This window comes from Myxocyprinus asiaticus, chromosome 3 (assembly GCF_019703515.2).
Source record: "Myxocyprinus asiaticus isolate MX2 ecotype Aquarium Trade chromosome 3, UBuf_Myxa_2, whole genome shotgun sequence".
NCBI classification, from domain to species: Eukaryota; Metazoa; Chordata; class Actinopteri; order Cypriniformes; family Catostomidae; genus Myxocyprinus; species Myxocyprinus asiaticus.
In genome coordinates this window covers 20,141,669-20,159,782 of record NC_059346.1, presented here as the reverse complement: position 1 = coordinate 20,159,782, position 18,114 = coordinate 20,141,669, and the positions used below count along the sequence as shown (strand labels likewise).

The 18,114-nt window shown below is 37.0% G+C and overlaps 1 protein-coding gene across 1 annotated transcript; it reads left to right on the top strand.

The window, feature by feature from the left end:
• Nucleotides 1–333: 333 nt before the first annotated feature.
• Nucleotides 334–16,426, top strand: LOC127424148 (guanine deaminase-like). The gene is made up of 14 exons (XM_051669092.1): nucleotides 334–484; nucleotides 574–662; nucleotides 2,952–3,123; nucleotides 3,255–3,342; nucleotides 3,703–3,808; nucleotides 4,491–4,518; nucleotides 4,847–4,951; nucleotides 5,832–5,939; nucleotides 13,969–14,069; nucleotides 14,747–14,814; nucleotides 15,111–15,257; nucleotides 15,392–15,510; nucleotides 15,839–15,866; nucleotides 15,982–16,426. The coding sequence occupies exons 1-14, from the start codon at nucleotides 359–361 to the stop codon at nucleotides 16,047–16,049; spliced, it is 1,353 nt and encodes a 450-aa protein (XP_051525052.1). The 5' UTR covers nucleotides 334–358; the 3' UTR covers nucleotides 16,050–16,426.
• The last annotated feature ends 1,688 nt before the right edge of the window (nucleotides 16,427–18,114 follow it).

Sequence of the window (18,114 nt, the reverse complement as noted above, 5' to 3'; positions counted from 1 at the left end):
GTTCTTTCATTTGCGCTTGATTTCTTACATCCATTCATCAAACCAAACTTAAGCTTTCTAATATGACAGATTAAATTGCTCTTTTGGCAATTTGGACTGCAATGACATCTTACTAAACATTTCTGAGAGATGACTGAGGTTGCTGTCTATTATGTGGTATTCTGTTTTTCATTAGTTGTACTGTAATTAGAAGGAAACGCTGTTTAAAAATTTGATTGGACAGCCGCTGTGACGCAGTAAAGCTGTTGCAATGATTACCGGTTAATGACTGTACACCACCTAGCAATGCAGTTATAACCGGCTCGTGGCATCTATAAGATCAGATCAGAGAACTTAAGTTTGAGATTTTGTGCCAATAATGAGCCGGAACGAGACAACCACGCACATTACGCACGTCTTCAGTGGGACATTTGCGCACTCCACAACAAGTGCGGCTGTAGAAATACTACAGAACTGTGTCTTAGGAGTCGACAATGAGGGGAAGGTTTGTTGGAAACGTATTTTCATTACAGTCAGTGTTTTTTTTTTTTTTTATTTCGATTGATTATTGAATCTTTTTCTTTCTGTGAGCAGATTGCCTTTATTGAAAAAGAGCCAGATGTGGTCAGCCTCTCAAACATATGGGGGTTTGAAACTGCAGAAATAAAACAACTTGAACAACAGTGAGTATCTATAGATTTCTGAGTGTTACATATTATGTAGTGTTACATAAGTCTGATCAGGTTGGGGACAGTTGCTTTAGATTCAGAAGAACCATTCAGCACTGTGCAGGTACATTTTTGTTCACAGAGGAACAAAACATATGAATGTAGCTTAAAAGGTACGCAACACAATTATGCAGAGTTATAAATTTGTACCCAAAACATTATTTATAAACAAGTTATAAAGGTTACAAGCCCAAAAAGGTCCATTCCAGTGAGGGTACCATCCCAGTGATGGCCCTTGTATCTTAAAGGGTCATGAAACAGCCCTCTTTCAGCTCAAGTCCACCTCACAACCATTTTGAAAAATGCAACTCAACTGGGCATGGACAGTTGTGGGAACTATCAACTCTGTCAACTGACACCGAGGCTCTTGAGAGTTTGAAGCGCTGGTTACGTGGTTTAATGAATAATCATGAGACAGCCCATTCTCATAGTATAAGGCCATGCAGTCTAATTAATATTTATGAGACACTTGTGCTATAGTACAGGTACATGTCACATCGTGTGACATTGATTCGATGTTGATTTTAAACCCGGAAGACGAAAATAGCGCACAAAATCCCTAAATTAACCAATTTCGTCTTAAAGTTAATAATAAAAAAATAATGGATACTTTGTCTTCTATCATGTGTAACACAAATCTGGTAACATCTCAGAAAATGTAGTTTAGTGTTTCATGAATATTCTGGGTTCAGTACAAGTTAACACTTTAAGCTCGCCTGCGGCCTGCTGAGAAAACAGTTATTATCAGAATATTAATAACTACAGTCTTGACCAATGCAAAATAGGTATCGTTTTTAAAGCTTAGAAGCTGTACTTTACAATGCATGTGGGCATTATGACCAAAACTAAACAAGTGCTTTGAAATTTGCAGACAAATCAGAAGAGTTCCGTTTTGATAATTTATTAATAATTTTCCACTGTACATATTATTGTAATCAGTAAAAACATCAAACTGATCAAATAGCTATGTGTAAACAAGTGTTGATTATAAGCTGTGTTATAACTTAATGAAAAATAAACAGAACATAAAATATCACATACCATTACTTAAAGGAGGGGATTCCCATTAAAAAGAGTAATCAGTACAATGTAATCAGATGCATAGCTCATTAGATAATCAACACGAAGCACAAAGTGCACACACCACATAATGTACTATCTGGCTGAAGACACATTAGCATTCCTTGATCAGATGACTTCATCGGAACTGATGTAGTACATTGTTCAGCATCATGGAATGCTAAACCAATGGTATTAGGATTCAGATCGCTACAACAAGAGGTGGAAGTCATCCATATTTGAGCAGAGAGGATCGTTCACTCTAATTGCAAACGGCCACCAGGAGATGGTGCAGAAACAGGCTCAATGATGGCTCAGATATCACAGAATGGAACTGAATGAGACAATTATTATGTTTTATTTGTTTGAGGAGGCTTTTGGACACTTGGAGACATTTTTGGACACTAAGATGAATAATTTTTGTAATGCTACAACTTTTGATTGTTTTGTCGGATCAGCACAAACTTTTACTCAGTTACAGGTGACATGATTGGCAACTAAACAAAATCAGTTTTTCGGAGCTACCTTATTTATACCCCGAGATATATAATGTAAAATCAGAAAAATAATAAGAAGAAAAAAGTATTTTTTTTCTTTCTTTTTTTTTTGTGTGTGGTTTTTCAGCAATTTTTCAGAGTGTCTTATAGTGTATCATAATCTATATAATAATTAAAAAAAATTGAACATTTTTCTTTAAAATGGTACCAAACAAATTAACACTCTTTGATTTTTTTGTGAAGTTAAAAGCCTTTAATTTTGGGCATGACACTGAAACAGGAAATCTTTAAAAACACCTTCAGAGCTAAAAGGGTTAAGCTCAATTGACAGCATTTGTGGCATAATGTTGATTATCACAAAAAATCATTTTGTCGCATCCCTCTTTTTCTCTAAAAAAAGGAAAGATTGAGGTTACAGTGAGGCTATTGCGACTGAAGTGAATGGGGCCAATTTTTTGAGGGTTTAAAGGCATAAATGAAAAGGAATATAATTTTATAAAAGCACTTACATTAATTCTTCTGTTAAAACGAGTGTATTATTTGAGCTATAAGGTTGTTTTTTCAGGGTTTACGTCGTTACGTCGCCATGGCAACAAAGTTTTATTTTTTGGTCGTTTCCTTATAAGCATACATTGCATATATGGTTTTTGCACCTCTGGCTCTTAACTTGGTTAATTTTGCTGCTCAGTGAGTTCCTTATGCCAGGAATGGTTGATACACACATCCATGCATCTCAGTATAGCTACACTGGCACTGCCTTAGATCTGCCTTTACTAGAGTGGCTCAGCACTTACACTTTCCCTGTGGAAGCCAAATATAAAGACCTGGACTTTGCCAACAATGTCTACACTAAAGTTGTGGTGAGTTGAATGGAATAGACAAATCTGAATAAACATATTGCCTTGTTAAGAAATGAAAACTGGTCATAAACTTGCTAAATTGTCTAATTAATGTACTCTTTTCTGTTTTGGTGCACTGTTTGGCACTATAGAGAAGAACTTTAAAGAATGGCACCACTACTGCTTGTTACTTTGCCACAATACACACTGATGCTTCCATTTTGCTTGGAGAGCTTGCAGGTAAAGCATACATACAAGTAAACACACACACATTCTGAGCTGTTTGAATATTCACTGGCAAGCACAAGCAAATACAGCTCAGCATCCTTGTGTTAACCTTTGGAGTTTATCTCGCTTTTTGCTATCTTGTCCGGCTCTTGTTTCTGCCTATCTGTTGAGTAACTGCATGTGTTTATGTTTGCTTTTTTTATTCTTATGTAATAAGCTACACTGATCTACCAAGCTTTACTATTACTTATACTGTATTCACTGTGTTTCATAATCATTATCTTACAGGATAACAGTGTTTATAAATTAATCATTGATTTTTGACTTCTAAAATTGTGATTCACAGCATTTTTTCTCTCTTTTTTTCATCAGATAAGTTCGGACAGAGAGCTTTAGTGGGCAAAGTTTGCATGGACGACAATCCTGCAGTTCCGCAATATAAAGAAAGCTCAAATGAATGTATAGAGGAGACAGATCGGTATGTTTTATACATTGGATGAGGAAGATGGTGTAAATACTCTATTTGACCCAGAGGAACAAATAATGTGTTGATTGCTCACTTAAGACCACCAGTCATGTACCGAAAGACTGCTATTGTAGCATACAATAAATTATCAGAACACTAACTGATTAACAATATTAAGATGCTTGGAGAAACCCTGATTATATTTGTGCATTCTTTTTTGTACTGTTGTGTACAGTACATAATATTTTAGTATTATATTACACTGTAAAAAGTGGAAACCTGCAACTGTTACTTTAAAGAGTTTTTTTCTACCTGATCTAACCATTAACATTATTAGTATTATTATTATTTTTGTGTGTGTGTGTGTGTAACTTAATGCACTCAGGTTGATTCAGTGATGTTAAATAATATTTAATTTAGATGTTACCACATGAAGCACATTAAAAAATTAAAAAAAATTTTTTTTTTTAGCGCAGACAGAAAAAGTGGTAACCTGCACTTAAGGGACTATTCCTACTTGATCTAACCTATAAAAAATAGTTTTGTTGGTATAACCTAATTTGTCAGGTTGATGTAGTCAGATTTAATAACATTTTTGACTCAAATAAAAGCAATTATTAAATGTTACCACATGAGGCACATTTTTTAGGTTTCCTCACAAAATATTTTTCTCCTGCTTTCATGTCTTTTGCAGTTTTGTCATAGAGCTTCTCAAAAAGGAGGTAAATAAATACATGTTTTGTACCTCGGAAAACTCAAAGCAGCGTGGTTCTGCTCTGTTTGTGACTTCTCTGAGAATCTGTCCTCTCAATAATTGACAGTTTTTTACAGAGCTTACACCAATACACTTAGTTCTAGCTCTTTTCACAACCATAAGATAAGTGACTGTCTTTTTTTTTTCTTTTTTCTTTTTTTTTTTTTTAAACATTGTGTATTGTAATTGCCAATGTTGTTTGTTGTTATGCTGATTTAGGTTGGTGTTGAGTACATTTAAACTCTTTCAGGTTATATGCATATGCACTAAGAACAATTGTGAAATATTTCTTATAGTACACGAATGTTAAGCCTGTGGTCACTCCTCGATTTGCTCCCTCCTGTTCTGCTTCATTGCTCAGTGCATTGGGTGCAATCGCCAATAACAAGCTTCATATTCAGGTTTGTCCTATTTCTGAGCACACATTAAAGTCAACTTATTCAGCTGTGATTTACAATGGGTTGAAGAACATTTAATTAGCATTCAAGTGGATTATGGCATTGTTCTCATTACAGAAGATTGAAACATGGTATGAATAATTGTTTTTGTTTGACTATTATAGTACAGACTTTAGTACAGATGTTCAGAAATCTCCTTGTAGCGATTGTCATCAGCAGTAATTAACTATGGCTAAGCTTTATGCATTTGCTATTGTCCTTCAATTGGAAGTTTATATTCTGCTTGTATATTAACAAATATACTGTATATGCTTAGTGTATGTGCCTTTTATAATTGATTATTTTTTCCCCTTTTTAAAAAGAATTGTGTTATAAACTGAAATTCCCATAATTGGTAGTTGTTAAAGGGATAGTTCATGCAATAATGACAATTCTATCATCATTTACTCACCCTCATGTTGTTCCAAAACAGTATGACATTCTTCCGTGGAACAAAAATAATTTTAAGCAGAATGTTAACCTCTATCACCATTCACTTTCATTGCATCTATATATATATATATATATATATATATATATATATATATATATATATATATATATATATACAATGAAAGTGAATGGTGACTTATGCTAACATTCTGTCTAACATCTCATTTTGTGTTCCATGGAGGAAAGAAAGTCATAGGTGTTTGTAACAACATGAGGGTGAGTAAATAAAAGAATGTTAATTTTTGGGTGAACAATACCTTTATATCTCTACTCTGGCATAATTCATAGGATGAATACTGACATGAAAAATTAAAATTTGATCATATGAATTTATCAACTGAACATACAAGAAAATCACAAAAATATCATGTATTTCTCACTAAACCTACAGAGTCACATAAGTGAGAACAAAAAGGAGGTGGAGCTTGTGAAGAAATTGTTCCCAGATTGCAAATCCTACACTGATGTTTACCTCAAGCATAACCTGCTCACAGAGAAGGTGAGTGGTACTTGAGAATTGACTATATTGATGGAAACTGATGATACATGTATCTAGGCCGGTTTATTTTCATAAAGACACATACGACTGTGTTACAGAAACATATCACTCATTTACATACATTTTAATGTATGAAAATGAGAACTAACGCATTTATGAGTTGTTACAACATGTCTATAGCTTTAACAAAGCAACACAGTGTCCAAGTCAGAGTCTAATTGCCTGAAGGTGCTAAGGTTGTGTAATGGGATGGGTGAAATATTTATTGTTACTGTTTATTTAAATCTTCCCCACACCGACACTGAAACTGAACTTTTGACCGGATGTTAGGATTGAATGCACTTGGCTGCATATGATATAGGATGCTTCCTTGCTCTCTAATTAGGGAATGACTTAACCTCCAGTGTGCTGTCTGTCGGCACTGGTGTGAGAACAGTAAGAAATGCACCTTATTTTCATCCTAACACTGCATACAGCTTCTGAAAGCAAAATTTTCCAGCTTTTGGATGCATCCATTGATTCTCAGTGTGATAATGCACAGTGAATATATAATATTTAAAGGAAAATGAGCCTGTACTCCACGTTCATGGTCATTGTGTTTAACAGCGTGCCATTTCGTGATAAATCAATGACATTTTTTAAATGGCATATCGGATGAAACTAGAGACTCTACTCTTTTGACTCAAACAGGTTTTTATGTAAAAACATAATGAGGTTTCTTACCAGATGTAGTTTTGTTGCCGCTTCTTCCAAAGACAAACTCAGCTAAGATCAGCGCCATGCTGTTTTGTCACATGACTCGGTGCGTTGAACATTTCACCCTTTAATGACTGCCTAGAGTCTCCTGAACTGAGATCAATCAGTTTAAATTAAATTAAATTATGCATAGCCTATAGCGTAGCCAAAACGTAATGTCCACACATGTGGACATGGGGGTCTCAGGAGGTTAAACCACATTTGTACTAAAAGCAATGAAGCGTGAGCATGGAAGAAACAAAGGTATATGCAGTTGGTTGTCAATAAAGTACATTTGTGTGCATAAATGTAGAACATGCTCTGAAAAATTACATGGACTAAAATGTTATGGAAGGTCTACTCACTATTTTGGTTTGGTGTCATGAGCCCTATGGATGTAGAGAGCTTCCATGAGAAGTTTTAAGTCATGTGCTTTGAAATATCAAAATTCTTTGTTCAGTACAATAGAGTGCATTGTCATTTGTTAGCAAAAGAGGCATACCTTGAACTGACGGTCTCTGCAGAGGATGCTCTTCCTCACTAAACTAGGACCAAGTGCAAATCCTAATTGCAATTTCTCCCTGATTTATGAGACATGTGATTTACAAAAGCATTCAGGACAACAAAAAGTAGGAAATATACTTACAGTTGAAGTCAGAAGTTTACATACACTTAGGTTGAAGTCATTAAAACTCATTTTTTAACCACTCAACAGATTTAATATTAGCAAACTATAGTTTTGGCATGTTGTTTAGGACATCTACTTTGTGCGTGACACAAGTAATTTTTCCAACAATTGTTTACAGACATTTACATTTTACATTTACATTTATTCATTTGGCAGACGCTTTTATCCAAAGCGACTTACAAAAGAGAAATACACTGTAAGCAAATCATCTTAAGGAGACAGTGGTACGAAAAGTGCTGTATTACAAAGTTTCACTAGCATCAGAATAGTAGTATTCAAGACAGATTAAAGTGCAACAAGATTTTACAGACAGATTGTTTCACTTTTAACTGACTGTATCACAATTCCAGTGGGTCAGAAGTTTACATACACTAAGTTAACTGTGCCTGTAAGCAGCTTGGAAAATTCCAGAAAATGACGTCAAGCCTTGAAGCAATTAGCTTCTGATAGGATAATTGGAGTCATTTGAAGGTGTGCCTGTGGATGTATTTTAAGGCCTACCTTAAAAAGGGCCATACAGCCATCATACTGCTCAGGAAGGAGACTCATTCTGTCTCCTAGACTTGAGCGTAGTTTGGTGCAAAAAGTAAGAATCAATCCCAGAACAACAGCTAAGGACCTTGTGAAGATGCTGGAGAAAACAGGTAGACAAGTATCAATATCCACATTAAAACGAGTCCTATATCAACATAACCTGAAAGGCTGCTCAGCAAGGAAGAAGCCACTGCTCCATAAACCACCATAAAAAGCCAGACTTCAATTTGCAAGTGCACATGGGGACAAAGATCTTACTTTTTGAAGAAATGTCCTCTGGTCTGATGAAACAAAAATTGAACTGGCCATAATGACCATTGTTATGTTTGGAGGAAAAAGGGTGAGACTTGCAAGCCAAAGAACACCATCCCAACCGTGAAGCATGGCGGTGGCAGCATCATGTTGTGGGGTGCTTTGCTGCAGGAGGGACTGGTGCACTTCACAAAATAGATGGCATCATGAGGAAGGAAAATGATGTGGCTATATTGAAACAACATCTCAAGACATCAGCCAGGAAGTTAAAGCTTGGTCACAAATGGGTCTTCCAAATGGAAAATGACCCCAAGCATACCTCCAAAGTTGTGGCAAAATGGCTTATGGACAACAAAGTCAAGGTATTGGAGTGGCCATCACAAAGCCCTGATCTCAGTCCGATAGAAAATGTGTGGACAGAACTAAACAAGTGTGTGCGAGCAAGGAGGCCTACAAACCTGACTCAGTTACACCAGTTCTGTCTGGGGGAATGGGCCAAAATTCCAGCAACTTATTGTGAGAAGCTTATGGAAGGCTAACCAAAATGTTTGACCCAAGTTAAACAATGCTAAAAAAATACTAACAAAGTGTATGTAAACTTCTGACCCACTGGGAATGTGATGAAAGAAATAAAAGCTGAAATAAATCATACTCTCTATTATTATTCTGACATTTCACATTCTTAAAATAAAGTAGTGATCCTAACTGACCTAAAACAGGGAATGTTTTCTACGACTAAATGTCAATAATTGTGAAAAACTGAGTTTATATGTATTTGGCTAAGGTGTATGTAAACTTCTGACTTCATCTGTACTTTTTCACAGACATCACACTGTGCTTCGACACACAAACCTGTCCAGTGTCTGAAATTCACGGTTTTACTGAAAAATATAAAATAGATAGTTCCGGTCCTGGATGCGGATTGGTCAATATCTGTGCTTTATTCATGATAAATACAGCTATGACTTCTTCACCACTACGATTTATATTGTACACAGCACCGCACCCATAGCTGACTATTATTCTTGTTGCATAGCAAGGTTCTGTTTACTGTTAAGGACTATTCATCTTTTTTCCTGAAAGCAGAAGTGTTCCACGATTCATAACCAACACCTGTTTCATTTTCCGGTCTCCAGTGTTTTCACTTGCATATATACTTAGTGGATAATGTGATGTTTAGCATATTAAATTTGTAAAAAATAAAAAACAAAACAAAAAAACATGTTGATCCATTGTGCCGATACTTTAAAGAGCCGCAATGAGGGTCTTTCGACAGTGCCTCTCCCATCAAAGTTCAAGGAGTGGGTGGATAACGTGAAGCTATGAGCCAAGGTTAGTTACGGTTAGTAATTTATATCATTTACTACTTCAAGTTGTAATGACAGCCAACAACTGCATAAGATGAGCCTGAACGCATTTTTAAATGTTTCTTATGGAGACCGGAACTAGAAAACAGTCCAGCAGCAATTACAATCATCATGGTGCCATCCAGTGGTTAGTCAAGAAAACTGCATAGCTTCTTGGAGAAGAATGTCTTTAATGATTTAAAATTAACATTTTAATAAACATTTGTGCACTTAATATTTTTCATTTTCATTTAAACTGCCCAATTAGGACTTTAAGACACTACAGACATTGCAGCATAATTTTCTGTTACAGCATAATTTTCTGTAAAGCTGCTTTGAAACGATGTGTGTTGTAAAAAGTGCTATAAAAAATAAAAATGACTTGACTTTATTATGTGATAAACATTTTATAAAAGCAATAAGGCACTCGAGGTTGTGCCACATTGTGACACTTCGTGTCGTGCCTAACAATGCCTTTCAGCCTATATTCACAATATTCACCTTTTCCTGAAAACGGAAGTGTTCCACAATTTATAACGGAGGCCTGATTTCGTTTTCCGGTCTCCAGTGTTTTCGCTCACATCTGCGTTTGTTTTTAGCGGGAAATGTGATGTATAGCATATTACAAAATTAAAAAAATTGTCCAGTAAAAAACATGTGGCTTCATAGTGTTGATACAAAGTTAAGTTTAAGGAAATTCAAATGGGTAGTGATAACCGAGGATAGTTACATTAGAGTTTGAATTGTGTCAGCGAATATAAATAAGACGTAACACAAACTAAAGACTACCATATGTTCTAATATATTGTTTTCTCTGTAGTCACTATTGTTTATCAGCATTGCCTGCATATTTAAAGATATTGAGGGAGGGCCCTCAATTCTTTCAACAAAACTATGTGCATATTAACTTAATGGATTTTAATTAACCCTGCAGCAACAGGACAGTTCTAAGATAAACACGTCTTTAATGTCAGTAATTTAGTAGTGCCAACAATCACAATTGAAAGAAGCAAAGAATAATTATATTTTACCATTATTTCCGACTGCAAAAATCTCATTTTGTTTATTTATGAAAACTGGGAGAGATAATGGACAATGTTGCGTTGTCTCCGCAATAATAGTAAAATAATTCTAGTTTTCTGTTTCCAGGGGAGCCAACTTCACAAGTTGAGCCTGAACTCATTTTTACTCCAACTAACACTTCAAATGGTTGTTGTTCTCCATCTGGATTGCTCTGTAATTTTAACATTGGCTGTGTATCGTTTGGAAGGCTGCATGATAGGTAGGACGGGTCCTTTGAGGGCTGAGGTATACCGAGCGTCCTCCTTTATTCAAATCTCGTTTAAACGAACGTAACATGGTTGCTATGACAGCACGCCGTTCTTTAACAAGCGCGAGCGCTTTGAGTAAGAAGGAACAAATTCCCTTTGGAAGGCAATGTGTGAGGTAAAATTTAGGAGAGTTGTAATGATGTAAAGAGAAAAGAAAATAGATTTTACAGGTGTAGTTTTAGTCAAATACTTTATTTTAATTATATATTAATATAATTATAGATATTATATACTCTGCACCCATCTACTGAGGTACTTCAACTTGGGAATTAACATTCCTTGCGTTTGAACATCATATTTACGGGCAAATTGGCGTAATAGTTTTTTAGACATTTCCGTTGAAGCAAAGAATTGTGGGTTGTGAGTGCCCACGAAGGATACACCTCGTGCATCCTCCGAATGCCCGTGAAAGAAGGTCGCATTCGAAGGCTGCATTCGAAGTGTCCTACTCGCTTTTCTGAAACGAGACAGCCTCGATGACGTATGCGGCCGACAAAAGCAACCTCCGGAGGACGCATCCTTCCAAACGAGACACAGCCAAAGTGTCTTATGGAGGTTGGAACCAGAAAACACTCCAGCGACAATCAGAATCATTATGCTGCCGCCCAGTGTTAGGTCAGGAAAACTGTGGATAGCACAGCCTTTTGTACCTAGTTGATTAATTAAGAGGAGTTTAGTAACAGTCCTATGTTGAATTTTTTTTTTTTTTTTTTTTTTTGCATTCATCTTCTACAGAGAGAGAGAGAGAGAGAGAGAGAGAGAGAGAGAAAACAAACAAACAAAAATAAATAAAAAAAAAAAAGGAAAAATTTAAAATGGTCTATTTTGGAAAAGTATAAATCAAATCAAATCAAATCACTTTTATTGTCACACAACCATATACACAAGTGCAATGGTGTGTGAAATTCCTGGGTGCAGTTCCGAGCAACATAGCAGTCGTGACAGTGATGAGACATATACCAATTTACAATAAACCTCAGAGTAACACAACACAATTTAAAGTCAAATTTACGCATAATTACACACAACACAATATACAAATAATAACATACATTGTACAGTATACAATACACACAATATAGATACACATTATTCAATAAAAAAAGTATGTATAGTATATATAGAATGTACAGTAGGTTGTATTGTACTGTATTGACATTCAGGCTGTCGGTTGATAGAAAGTTGTTAAGAGAGAATATAATATAATAATAATATAATTTATGAAAGTCCGGTGTGAGATATAAGAGTAAGAGTAAAAGTGCAGTGCTGATGAATTTTGATCGTTGGAGATCAAGAGTTCAAAAGTCTGATTGCTTGGGGGAAGAAGCTATCATGAAGTCGGCTGGTGCGGGTCCTGATGCTGCGATACCGCCTGGCTGATGGTAGCAGTGAGAACAGCCCATGGCTCGGGTGGCTGGAGTCTCTGATGATCCTCCGAGCTTTTTTCACACACCGCCTGGAATATATGTCCTGGAGGGAGGGAAGCTCACCTCCGATGATGTGTCTGGCAGTTCGCACCACCCTTTGCAGTGCTTTGCGTTTGTGGGCGGTGCTATTGCATACCAGGCGGAGATACAGCCAGTCAGGATGCTCTCTACAGTGCAGGTGTAGAACCGTGTGAGGATGTGACGGTTCATTCCAAACTTCCTCAGCCGTCTCAGGAAGAAGAGGCACTGATGAGCCTTCTTCACAACGACTTCAGTGTGGACAGACCATGTGAGTTCCTCAGTGATGTGGACACCCAGGAACTTGAAGCTGCTGACTCTCTCCTCTGGTGCTCCATTGATGGTGATGGGACTGTGCTCTCTGTCTTTTCTTCTGAAGTCCACCACAAGCTCCTTTGTCTTACTGACGTTGAGGGAGAGGTTGTGCTCCTGACACCAGTGTGTCAGAGTGTGCACCTCCTCTCTGTAGGCTGTTTCATCATTGTCAGTGATCAGACCTACCACCGTCGTGTCATCAGCAAACTTAATGATGGCAATGGAGCTATGTGTTGCCACACAGTCATGTGTGTACAGAGAATACAAGAGTGGGCTGAGAACACAGCCCTGTGGGGCTCCAGTGTTGAGGGTCAGTGATGAGGAGATGTTGCTGCCTATTCTAACCACCTGGCGTCTGCTTGACAGGAAGTCCAGGGTCCAGCTGCACAGCGAGCTGTTTATGCCCAGAGCCCGGAGTTTCTCATCAAGCTTGGAGGGCACTATGGTGTTGAATGCTGAGCTGTAGTCTACAAACAGCATTCTCACATAAGTGTTCTTTTTTCCAGGTGGGAGAGAGCAGTGTGTAGTGTAGATGCAATGGCATCATCAGTGGAGCGGTTGTTGCGGTAAGCAAACTGCAATGGGTCTAGTGAGAGAGGCAGCACAGAGCAGATGTAATCTCTGATTAGTCTTTCAAAGCATTTGCTGATGATGGGGGTCAGAGCAACAGGACGCCAGTCATTTAAGCAAGTGATTTTGGATTGCTTTGGAACAGGCACAATGGTGGATGTTTTGAAGCATGTGGGGACTACAGACAAAGAGAGGGAAAGGTTGAAAATGTCCGTAAAAACACCAGCCAGTTGGTTCACGCACGCTCTGATGACGCGGCCCGGAATGCCGTCTGGACCCGCAGCTTTGCGGATATTCATCCGTCGGAAGGATCGGGTTACATCCGCTACAGAGACGGAGAGTGAACTAACCTCTGTAGCTTCGGCCGTGAGAGCTCTCTCCGCGAGGGTGGTGTTATGTCCCTCAAAACGAGCATAAAATGTATTTAGCTCATCCGGGAGAGATGCAGCGGTGTTCATGGCGGAGTTTTTATTTCCTTTAAAGTCCGTGATGATGTTAATTCCCTGCCACATGCTTCTAGAGTTGGTGGTGTTAAACTGTCAATTCCTTTATTTATTTACTTAATTATTATATAATCAATTACTTTTGATTATATAAGGTATCTCCACTTGTTCTTTTCTATTCCAATTGTTATATTGAAACTTCGCAAAAAAAAAAAGTTTTCTTTGAGATTTTGTTAAATTGAGGTTTTCATCACCTTAATCTACTTTTGAAAGCACGTACACTTATCTGCAGTTGATGACAACTGCAATGATGATGATGATGATGATGATGATGATGATGATGGTAACAATAGTTGTGGGACTGTTGCAGACTGTAATGGCCCATGGCTGTCACCTAACTGATGAAGAACTGAAGATCTTCCACGAAAGAGGATCTGCTATCTCTCACTGTCCTAACAGTAACATTTGTGAGCACCTCAATCTCAATTGACTTTTAGTATTAACATGAATATTCATAGTCCTATAATGCATTCTTAAGCATATGTTATATACACTCACTGAGCACTTTATTAGGAACACTATGGTCCTAATAAAGTGCCAGATGTGGTCTTTTGCTGTTGTAGCCCATCTGCCTCAAGGTTCGACGTGTTGTGCATTCTAAGATGCTATTCTGCTCACTACAATTGTACAGAGTAGTTATCTGATTTACCGTAGCCTTTCTGTCAGCTCAAACCAGTCAGGCCATTCTCCAATGACCTCTCTCATCAACAAGACGTTTCGTCCGCAGAACTGCCGCTCACTGGATGTTTTTTGTTTTTGGCACCATTCTGAGTGAACTCTAGAGACTGTTGTGCATGAAAATCCCAGGAGATCAGCAGTTACAGAAATACTCAAACCAGCCTGTCTGGCACCAATAATCATGCCATGGTTGAAATCACTGAGATCACATTTTTTCCCCATTCTGATGGTTGATGTGAACATTAACTGAAGCTTCTGACCCGTATCTGCATGATTTTATGCATTGCACTGCTGCCACATGATTGGCTGATTAGATAATCACATGAATAAGTTGGTGTACAGGTGTTCCTAATAGTGTGCTCAATGAGTGTATATTTCTTTAATTTGTGATCGCTTTTTATCCCTCTCAGGATTTGTAGTGGTTTACTGAATGTGCGCAATGTTTTGAACCACAAAGTGAAATTGGGTTTGGGGACAGGTGAGGTTTTTCTGAATTATAGGAATATTATACTTACTCACTAGAGTAACTGTATTGAAACAGTTGAAATGTATATGAATGAATGTTGCATTTATATAGCGATTTTCTGATACTACACTCAAAATGCTTTACACGGTGAACAGGGACTCTCCTCAACCACCACCAGTGTGCAGCATCCATCTGGATGTTGCGATGGCAGCCATAGTGTGCCAGTACGCTCACCACACACCAGCTGTATCATCTTATCTTGTGTGTATTGATTTTCCATTTTATTATTTTGTCTGGGCCATCTGTAGATGTTGCAGGAGGATACTCTCCATCCATACTGGATGCAATGCGAAGAACTCTGGACACATCTAAAGCCCTGACCATCCAGGACCCTCAGCATCAGACTCTAACCTTTGAAGAGGTTTTTAGACTGGCTACACTTGGTGGTAGTGAGGGTAGGATACATTTCTAATAATTTAAATTCAGTCTGGCTGATTTACAACCATTTTTGTACGCTTTCAAAAACCTAAGCTAGTCTAACCAGATTTTATTTTATTTTTTAATTTATTAATTTGTCCACTCCCTGTAGCCCTTTCATTGGATGATCAGATAGGAAACTTTGTGGTCGGGAAGGACTTTGATGCCCTGAGAGTGAATGTTTGCGTTCCTGGTGGGCCGATCGATTTGTTTCCTGGAGATGGCCCCAAGGTTTGATCTTTTACTCCTACTCGTCCTTTTTTTTTTCTCTCTAATGAAGAAATACTGAGAAATCTTGAATTCAGAGACCAGGACTGATATAAAAATGATTCATAATAAACATTTCTGCCATTGGCATTTTATCTCATTGATATTAGGAGAAAACATGATTGGTCTTGTATTATTAGAGTATGGTCAGACAAAAGCACAGCTCTTGTTGCAAATCAATAAATAATGAATAAAATAAATAAAATAAAAAATAAAATACTTTGATATGTAGAAATGACTAAGAAAAGCACAACTAATATATTGTTTCATGTTGTTGTTTTTTTTTTACCAGCTCATTTTGGAGAAGTTTTTGAATTTGGGTAAGTTGATTTTTTGAACCAATACATACCCTTTCATTCAGAATCTTAATATCTGTCCATTTACTAATCCTTTGTCTACCTTTTATCTAAAGCCCTATCTACATTTCTTTTAAAGGTGATGATCGAAATATTACTGAAGTCTATGTTGCTGGAAGACAAGCGGTTCCATTTTCGGATACATAGTTTCGGATACATAGTTTCGGATACATCGAGTCTTTCTTGAATCAAGTCTGGACATTATTGTCACCACAAATATAATATATTAAGGCTGGTGTTAATATTGATGTTTAGGTTCCTACTCACGAAAAGCTGTAATTAGCAAATGAGGATGGAGACATTAATGATACTTATACATTTTTATTATTTAGTTAGTGTCTTGATAAATATTTGCTTTAGAAAGCATCTTGCTTTAAATGTGAAAGATGATAAAATTTGTTGAATGCTCAAATAGTTGTTGTTTTCTCAATTATTGTCTTCTGTTTACTAGTTAATTTGATCATGGACAACATTTGTTAAATTGTACAAATATAGCACTTATAATATTTTATATTAAGCTAATACATTTTTAATCATAAAATAATTGTCATTGGAAATAAAAAAATAAATGTTTTTAATGTTACTGTCATCCTGATTTTGTTAGTTTTGGTCTGTCTACCTTTTTTTATATTAATAAGCTTTTTTGCAGTTCAGTTTTATCAGTTTAATATCAGTCCCCTATATATATTATACAACAGTCATACTGCAGCACTACTTAAATGAACTGAAAATGGGTGATTACAAATAGTGAAAAACTTAAAGCTGCATTCTGTAATTTTTTTTTCCTCATTAAACATATTTTATTCCAGATGAAATTAGTAATTTTGAAACATATGTATACAATCATAACCACTCAAATGAGATGAAGACTCCAGTCATATCAGTAACCTTATGAAAGCTGTGTTATTCTGCATGGCGATCCCCTCATGATCACATGACAACCCGAATACTACTCACTTACTGTCAGTAACTGCCCTTGTATTTATCATTTACTCAAGGATTAAATTAATAATAGCCAGTGGCATCAGTAACTGAAAACAATCGCGTTTGAATGATGCTGCATCATGCCACTTGGTGTCAGGGTTAGTCCAAATTAACAAACACAAAAATCAAAAGTCTACTGCCTGACAATTCAGGGTAATGATGCATTAATTGCATTAAATCACGCTAAAACCATAAAATCTGATTAGCTGATTATAATCTGATTATAAATCATATTTGGCTAATATTTTCATAAAAATATAAATGTGATAATTTTACATTTTTACATATTCATATATTTACATCATTTTTTGTTGTGATAGTTTTGTTGTAGATTACTATGAACTGTTAAATTATCCCTAATACTTTTAACTTTTACTTTTACAATTACTGTAGAGACTAACCCTAACTAACTATATATATATATCTATATATATCTATATCTATCTATCTATCTATCTATCTATCTATCTATCATATATATATATATATATATATATATATATATATATATATATATAAAATGTAAATTGATGAGCCAAATCATTATGACCACCTGCCTAATATGCTGTTGGTCCTCCGCGTACCGCCAAAACAGTGCCGACCCACTGAGGAATGGACTCTACAAGACCCCTGAAAGTGTCTTGTGGTATTTGGCACCAAGACATTCGCAGCAGATCCTTCAAGTCCTGTAAGTTACAAGGTGGAGCCGCTTTGGATTGGACTTGTTGGTCCAGCACATCCCACAGATGCTCAATCGGATTGAGATCTGGAGAATTACGAGGTCAGGGCAACACCTTGAACACTTCGTCATGTTCCTCAAACCATTCCCGAACAATGTGTGCAGTGTGGCAGGGTGCATTATCCTGCTGAAAGAGACCACTGCCATCAGGGAATACCATTGCCATTAAAGGGGTATACTTGGTCTGCAATGATGTTTAGGTAGGTGGCACGTGTCAAATTGACGTCCACATGACCCAGGGATTCCCAGAAGAACATTGCCCAGAGCATCACACTCCCTCCACCAGCTTGTCGTCTTCCCACAGTTCATCCTGGTTCCATCATTTCTCCAGGTAAATGGCACACATGTACACAGCCTTCCACGTGATGTAAAAGAAAATGGGACTCATTGGACCAGGCAATCTTCTGCCACTGCTCCATGGTCCAGTACCTATGCTTGCATGCCCATTGTATGCGCTTTCGACAGTGGACAGAGGTCATCGTGGGCACT

Excerpts from the sequence above, each read along its gene's own strand:
- LOC127424148 (XM_051669092.1), top strand. The coding sequence starts at position 359 with ATGAGCCGGAACGAGACAACCACGCACATTACGCACGTCTTCAGTGGG. Across the intron at positions 15,258-15,391 it reads TACACTTGGTGGTAGTGAGG|CCCTTTCATTGGATGATCAG; the intron begins GTAGGATACATT and ends CACTCCCTGTAG. Across the intron at positions 15,511-15,838 it reads TTCCTGGAGATGGCCCCAAG|CTCATTTTGGAGAAGTTTTT; the intron begins GTTTGATCTTTT and ends TTTTTTTACCAG.